The sequence below is a fragment of the Triticum urartu genome, chromosome 3A (genome assembly GCF_056163025.1).
Source record: "Triticum urartu cultivar PI428250 chromosome 3A, HENAU_Tu73, whole genome shotgun sequence".
NCBI lineage: Eukaryota > Viridiplantae > Streptophyta > Magnoliopsida > Poales > Poaceae > Triticum > Triticum urartu.
In genome coordinates, this window is record NC_141875.1 from 667,931,236 (window position 1) to 667,938,786 (window position 7,551).

Consider the following 7,551-nt stretch of genomic DNA (forward strand, 5'->3'; position numbering starts at 1 on the left):
GTAAAATTATTCTGCAAAGCATAAAGGAGTGTTTGAAAGAAGTTTTTCAAAGAAAGACTTCGGCGAAGCTGCTTACATATTAAGCATCAAGATCTATAGAGATAGATCAAGACGCTTGATAAGTTTTTTCAATGAGTACATACCTTGACAATATTTTGAAGTAGTTCAAAATGGAATAGTCAAAGAAAAGAGTTCTTGGCTGTGTTACAAGGTGTGAAATTGAGTAACACTCAAAGCCCGACCACGGCAGAAGATAGAAAGAGAATGAAAGTCATTCCCTATGCCTCAGCCATAGGTTCTATAAAGTATGCCATGATGTGTACCAGATCTATTGTATACCCTACACTGTGTTAAGCAAGGGAGTACAATAGTGATTTAAGAGTAGATCACTAGACAGCGGTCAAAATTATCCTTAGTGGAATAAGGAAATATTTCTCGATTATGGAGGTGACAAAAGGTTCGTCGTAAAAAATTACGTCGATGCAAGTTTTGACACATATCTGGATGACTCTAAGTCTCGATCTAGATACATATTGAAAGTGGGAGCAATTAGCTAGAGTAGCTCTGTGCAGAGCATTGTAGACATAGAATTCGCAAAATACTTACGGATCTGTATGTGACAGACCCGTTGACTAAAATTATCTCACAAGCAAAACATAATCACACCTTAGTACTCTTTGGGTGTTAATCACATAAGCGATGTGAACTAGATTACTGACTCTAGTAAACCTTTTGGGTGTAGGTCACATGACGATGTGAACTATGGGTGTTAATCACATGGTGATGTGAACTATTAGTGTTGAATCACATGGCGATGTGAACTAGATTATTGACTCTAGTGCAAGTGGGAGACTGAAGGAAATATGCCCTAGAGGCAATAATAAAGTTATTATTTATTTTCTTATTTCATGATAAATGTTTATTATTCATGCTAGAATTGTATTAACCGGAAACATAATACTTGTGTGAATACATAGACAAACTAAACGTCACTAGTGTGCCTCTACTTGACTAGCTCATTAATCGAAGATGGTTATGTTTCCTAACCATAGACATGTGTTGTCATTTGATTAACGGGATCACATCATTAGGAGAATGATGTGATTGACATGACCCATTCCATTAGCTTAGCACCCGATCGTTTAGTATGTTGCTATTGCTTTCTTCATGACTTATACATGTTCCTATGACTATGAGATTATGCAACTCCCGTTTGCCGGAGGAACACTTTGTGTGCTACCAAACGTCACAACGTAACTGGGTGATTATAAAGGAGCTCTACAGGTGTCTCCAAAGGTACATGTTGGGTTGGCGTATTTCGAGATTAGGATTTGTCACTCCGATTGTCGGAGAGGTATCTCTGGGCCCTCTCGGTAATGCACATCACATAAGCCTTGCAAGCATTGCAACTAATGAGTTAGTTGCGAGATGATGTATTACAAAACGAGTAAAGAGACTTGCCGGTAACGAGATTGAACTAGGTATTGAGATACTGACGATCGAATCTCGGGCAAGTAACATACCGATGACAAGGGGAACAAAGTATGTTGTTATGCGGTCTGACCGATAAAGATCTTCGTAGAATATGTAGGAGCCAATATGAGCATTCAGGTTCCGCTATTGGTTATTGACCGGAGACGTGTCTCGGTCATGTCTACATTGTTCTCGAACCCGTAGGGTCCGCACGCTTAACGTTACGATGACAATTTCATTATGAGTTTATATATTTTGATGTACCGAAGTTTATTCGGAGTCCCGGATGTGATCACGGACATGACGAGGAGTCTTGAAATGGTCGAGACATGAAGATTAATATATTGGAAGCCTATGTTTGGACATCGGAAGTGTTCCGGGTGAAATCGGCATTTTACCGAAGTACCGGGAGGTTACCGGAACCCCCCGGTAACCTAATGGGCCTTAATGGGCCTAGTGGAGGAAGAGGAGAGGAGGCCTAGGGGCTGCCGCGTGCCCCTCCCCCCCAAGTCCGAATTGGACAAGGAAGGGGGGCGGCGCCCCCCCTTTCCTTTCCCCCCTCTCCTCCTTCCCCCCAAGTCCTAATCCAACTAGGGAAAGGGGGGGAGTCCTACTCCCGGTAGGAGTAGGACTCCTCCGGCGCGCCTCCTCCTAGGGCCGGCCGCACCCCCCCTTGCTCCTTTATATACGGGGGCAGGGGGGCACCTCTATACACACAAGTTGATCTTCGTGATCGTTTTCTTAGCCGTGTGCGGTGCCCCCCTCCACCATATTCCTCGATAATATTGTAGCGGTGCTTAGGCGAAGCCCTGCGACGGTAGAACATCAAGATCGTCACCACGCCGTCGTGCTGACGGAACTCTTCCCCGACACTTTGCTGGATCGGAGTCTGGGGATCGTCATCGAGCTGAACGTGTGCTAAAACTCGGAGGTGCCGTAGTTTCGGTGCTTGATCGGTCGGGCCGTGAAGACGTACGACTACATCAACCGCGTTGTCATAACGCTTCCGCTGTCGGTCTACGAGGGTACGTAGACAACACTCTCCCCTCTCGTTGCTATGCATCACCATGATCTTGCGTGTGCGTAGGATTTTTTTTTTTTTGAAATTACTACGTTCCCCTACACTTGGTACACGACATGCTTCAGTCCCTCCACCCACCACCGTGAACTGTCATTGGTGATGTTTCTTCGATCAGCATCCGCGAGGATGTTGGAGTAATCCAAACGTCTTAAAGTAGTATTAGGGATTTGTCTGCACGCCATGTTGTGTGCCATTAGTTGGGAGTTACGAAGCGCTAGTGTTCGAGTCCAATTAGGATTAGTAAAAGTTGACCATGCTGGCCGGTTGATTAGATTAGGAAAGTGTCATACTCCATTGGGAGGGGGGGGGGGCATTGCCCCCTTACTTGTACTAGTTACTCGAGTCCTAGTATGACTAGGTCTATATGTTGGTCTTCGTGCTATATACAAGTGCATACACATTGTAAGTTGTACCAGGAAATTCAGAAGAAGGCTTACCCTTTTACAAAGTTTTTTATCATGTATGTTCGTGATACATTGTTGTGACCGACCTATGGGAGAAACCCAACATTTGGTATCGAAGCAAGTTCAAAGATTTGCCGTGTTTGCCCCCCCAGGTGGCGACCCCAACTAGTAGGGGTAGAAATGGATCAAATGCGGTCTTATCACTTTCATTTCCTTAGTTTCAAAATAATAAATACGAATGCGAATACGAATGTTATTGGGTTTGAATGCGGATCTGATGTTACTCAGATACAGATACATATCAGATGTTTACTCGATTCTGGTCGGACACAAATAATAGCAACATTTTAGTAATTGAAAATAAGTGAAGATCTACATGACTCAAAATAATCAACATGCAGCATGTAATACGTGAATGATAGAAAATTTTATGAATAAATACTACAAAAATGCATGGTCGTTCCATAGTTCAATTTTGCAAAATGTAAAATTTGACAACCTATTAGTCTTTTATGTTGGATAATTGGCATAGTGGCGAATATTCATTTCTGAGCTCGGGCTAAGATACACCCGAAATCAGAGTCGTATGCTATAATGTGGATCTGTGCACGTGGCTGCATTTTTTCTGTCCGTATATTCCATGTAAAGTAATAAAAACAGGTGACCTCTCAGTCGACCGAGGACTTAATAAAGTCTTAGTTGATGCTATATTCGTTAGATCTTACATGGAGATCCATGTAAATTTTCCTTTTAAGTTTTTTCTTTCTTCTTTATTATATGTTTTGTCACTTGACTGAGACGTCGTCAAGTCTTAGTCGGCTGAGATCTAGCCACACCCTTGTTATTTACCTTAGCACCTGTATAGGCATTTTGCATGAGAGATAGCCTTAACATAATTTGTTTTCCACGACGTGTTCTCTCACAATTTTTCTGTCATGTACCCAACTATGAGTAGGCAAGTATTATTTGTGTTTTGCTCTTACACTGCCCTCAATGTAATTGAACCAAGAGCCAACAGAAGGTTTCTTTATTGGTGTGGAAGCACAAGCTTTTATTTTGATACACGTGATTAATTATTGGAGATAGATACTACTATACACAAATGCTTGTATCCAATATTTGGATTTCCATATCCTCGAAGACATTACACAAATGCTTATATCCAACATTTGGATTTCCATATCCTTTAAGACTTTGCACAAATGCTTGTATCCAATATTTGGATTTTCATATCCTCTAAGACATTACACAATATTCCAATATTTGGATTTCCATATCCTCTAAGACATTACACAAATGCTTGTGTCCCATATTTGGATTTCCATATCCTCTAAGGCATCGAATGCAAAGCAAAGAGGAGTGCAATAAATAGCACTCAAACCACGTTCTTCTCCTCACACCATCATTCCAACAACTTATTTTGATCACTTGGCCATGGCGTTCAGCGGCGTCCAGATGCTCGCTGCCTTCACCTTGGGCTTTCTTCTCATGGCCTTCTGTAAGTTCATGTAGCAGATTTTTATCGCAATTCCATGCAATTTTTGATCAATCGATGAAACAATTGCTACTATAATTTTTTGGTGCACACATTAATTCTAACTCACATGCAGGTGTGGATGGTCGGGTATGCACGTCCCCTAGCAAGTTGTACAAAAGGAGCCCTTGCAAGAACATGGGCTGCACCGCGGCCTGTCACAAAGAGCACTTCAAGGGTGGGTACTGTGCCAGTAAGAAGACAATTGTTGGCGATGAGCTCAACGAAGACAACGACGACAACTTCTTTCACAAACGACCTAAGAAAAAGACGTGCGTATGTACACTTCAATGCAGTAAAGCCCCACCACCACCGTCAGAACCTGACGTGCCAGAGCCACCGGGTGAACCTGAGGTGCCAGATCCTAAGAAGAAGCCGCCGCCGCCATATGTACGTGATGTGCCGGAGCCGCCCTCGGGAGAAAACAAGAAGAAGCTAGTGGCAGCTGCTGACCAGTGAGCAAATGGTCTAGCCTGCCCGTCCGTGGAAAATGATTTCAATAAGACAGGAATTAATCAATGCTTGACTTGGACACATGCATAATTGATTGCGTGAAAATAATAATAAGAAACCTTCCATAGAGCCAACACTGATTTGTTTTCTCGTACAACCCCACGCATCCAAGGAGCCAACACCTGTTTTCCCCTAAAAACTGCTAGACCAACGAACGGGCAACTAAAGCCTAAGAAACCTTCCATCCCTAATTAATCTCCTCCCCCTGAATTTCATTGGTGGGGCATGCGCCCTTTTCCTTTCCAATCAAAACCTTCCACGTTAGCTCTCACGTAAAGTACGTCAAAAGATTTTCATACATGTAGCGTTATCCTTCAGTGGTCCATCCCATCCACGCTCGGATAAAAGAAAAGGAAAAGGAAAAATAATGTCCACGATCACGTATCTCTCCCCTCACCCGAGAAAATTTGCCGACGCCGCTCCACTCCTCGTTTGCCTCGTGGTCGTGGGAGCGCGGCCGCCGGGATGGGGGCGGGGTGGGAGCGCGGTGCACGATTGGACGCAGAGTAGGGTGTCTTGCAGTGATGCATCCACCAAGTGTCCCAGGCTGCAACGTCCTTTGACATGGATACAAGCGCATGCAGGGAGAGAGAACTGACTGGGAGGTGTATGGGGTGAACGCCCCCATTAGCTTGTTGCCCGCCGCTGCTGGACGAGATTATGGTGGGTGTCGATTTGAAGCGTGGGGGGAGAGCACCGGGGAAGGGCGTCGCATTGGGGATCGATTTGGCCCCGATCCGGCTTGATGGAATACAAGCCATGCCCATGCCACCCCATGGACGCCCCTGACCGAGGTCGGGGCTTGCCGTGGGTGCATCCGCACCGGCGCGGTGGCCTGCAGTCCCTACACCCAGCATAAGCTCTGAAATGTGGGAAAGACGCAAGATCAGATGTTCCCCACAACCTGAACATGTGAGCTATGATATTTCTCCTGGCATGTGTGTTGCTTCCGCTGGATGATGCTCTGTTGCCTCCTAGCTGTCGTCGTCTTTCCTTCTCTTGCTGCTCGATGAAGTTGGTCGTGAAGCTAGCTTTGCATGCTATGGAGTTTCTAGTTTTGACTTACATTGATCTGATTATGTATACCTTTTTTGGGGCGCGGGGGGGGGGGGGGGGGGGGGGTATATGTATGTCAGTATACATTATTAAGTACTGGGGAGAAGAGGGGGATGTATTGTACCTCTGTGGAACATTGTCTTTTAGCTGAATCTATATGTTTATTCAATCTGAACTTGGATGTTTTATTTGGCTTGCACACCCCCTGTAAAGAAATATAAGATCGTTTTGATCACCAAACTACCTTGTGATTTCCTATGCTGCAAACTGTAATTAGTTTTCTTTAGCTGCAGGCTTTGTTACTATAGTTGGCTAATGGCTAATGCACTTAATTGGGACCATTTCTGGTCTGATAATAAATGCAGGTATGTGTAATTTGGATCTTAACTAGAGCACCAACGTATGCTTCTAACACCTCTGAAAAATTATCGCAACTGAAGTATTGGACTCATCTATATATGGACATCATTCTAGCTTACTCCTTTGGTACGTACACATGACAACTGAGATTGCAACCCCCTTTTGTAATGATAATCACCGTAATCTGCAATTGATTCAGCATCACTTGGGAAAATAAGTGGGGATATTGTCACTAAAAAATATTCCAATTTTGTGGAGCTTGACTAGCTGGGATCAATTCTTCCATTCCACAGCATGCTTTGTTACGAAGCAATAACCCATGTCTCCACATGCTGGAGTTTCAGTTTCCTTGGATGTTGCAATGTATAGTTCAAAACTTCATCTATGGATTTGGTTTCGATCACAAAGAATTGGTAGACATTTTTGCTAATTTACTAGGCCCTTTCCATCAGCAGATTCCTTTTAATGTAGATATGCCATGCTTACAGTTTGACATGAATACTTCGTGTTGTGCTTCTTAGCTCTAATAGTACTTTGTGTTTACTTATACTAGCGGCTGGGGTCAGTACTGGGAAAACGATTATAGGTGAATCCTAATGAGTGGCGGGCATAGTGGGTAACCCGCAACAACTATTTTTGAAAACAAGCAGTGGCGGGTAGCAAACACTGTCCGCCATAGCTAGAAGCTCACTTTAGGAAAGGGGTTTGAAGAAAATATGTTGTCTGTGCGTTGTTTGCGAGAATGATGTTATATACACAATTGAATTGGGAGAGTTGCATAAGCACTTGTTGGCTGGTGGTTTCATGCCCGGTTATACGATATGGACAAGTCATGGTGAGGATGGGATGTCATGTGAAGGAGCGGAACATGACGAGGAACAAGAATGGTTGATGGATGGACATGATGAACAATCTGACGGTGATGAATACGGCGAGTCTGGTGAAGAGTCCGACGAAAGTGAGGAGGCCGAAATGGAGGAGGCAATCATCTAGGGCAAATTAGCGGGAATGGTGCACGATGAACACATGCAAGAGTTGAACATGAAAGAGACTAGCACCGAGGCAGCTTCTCGTAGAGAGGCTACCAAACTGGCGACTCTTGTGAAGGACTTAACAGCCGCTTTGTAGGG

At 44.1% G+C, this 7,551-nt stretch overlaps 1 protein-coding gene across 1 annotated transcript; it reads left to right on the forward strand.

The window, feature by feature from the left end:
• Positions 1 to 4,339: 4,339 nt before the first annotated feature.
• LOC125549072 (uncharacterized) lies at positions 4,340 to 5,011 on the forward strand. The gene is made up of 2 exons (XM_048712564.2): positions 4,340 to 4,456; positions 4,569 to 5,011. Exons 1-2 carry the CDS (start codon positions 4,393 to 4,395, stop codon positions 4,949 to 4,951), a joined length of 447 nt encoding a protein of 148 aa, XP_048568521.2. The 5' UTR covers positions 4,340 to 4,392; the 3' UTR covers positions 4,952 to 5,011.
• The last annotated feature ends 2,540 nt before the right edge of the window (positions 5,012 to 7,551 follow it).

Coding starts and splice junctions, on each gene's coding strand:
- LOC125549072 (XM_048712564.2), top strand. CDS start 4,393: ATGGCGTTCAGCGGCGTCCAGATGCTCGCTGCCTTCACCTTGGGCTTT. Junction 4,457..4,568: donor CTTTCTTCTCATGGCCTTCT/GTAAGTTCATGT, acceptor ACTCACATGCAG/GTGTGGATGGTCGGGTATGC.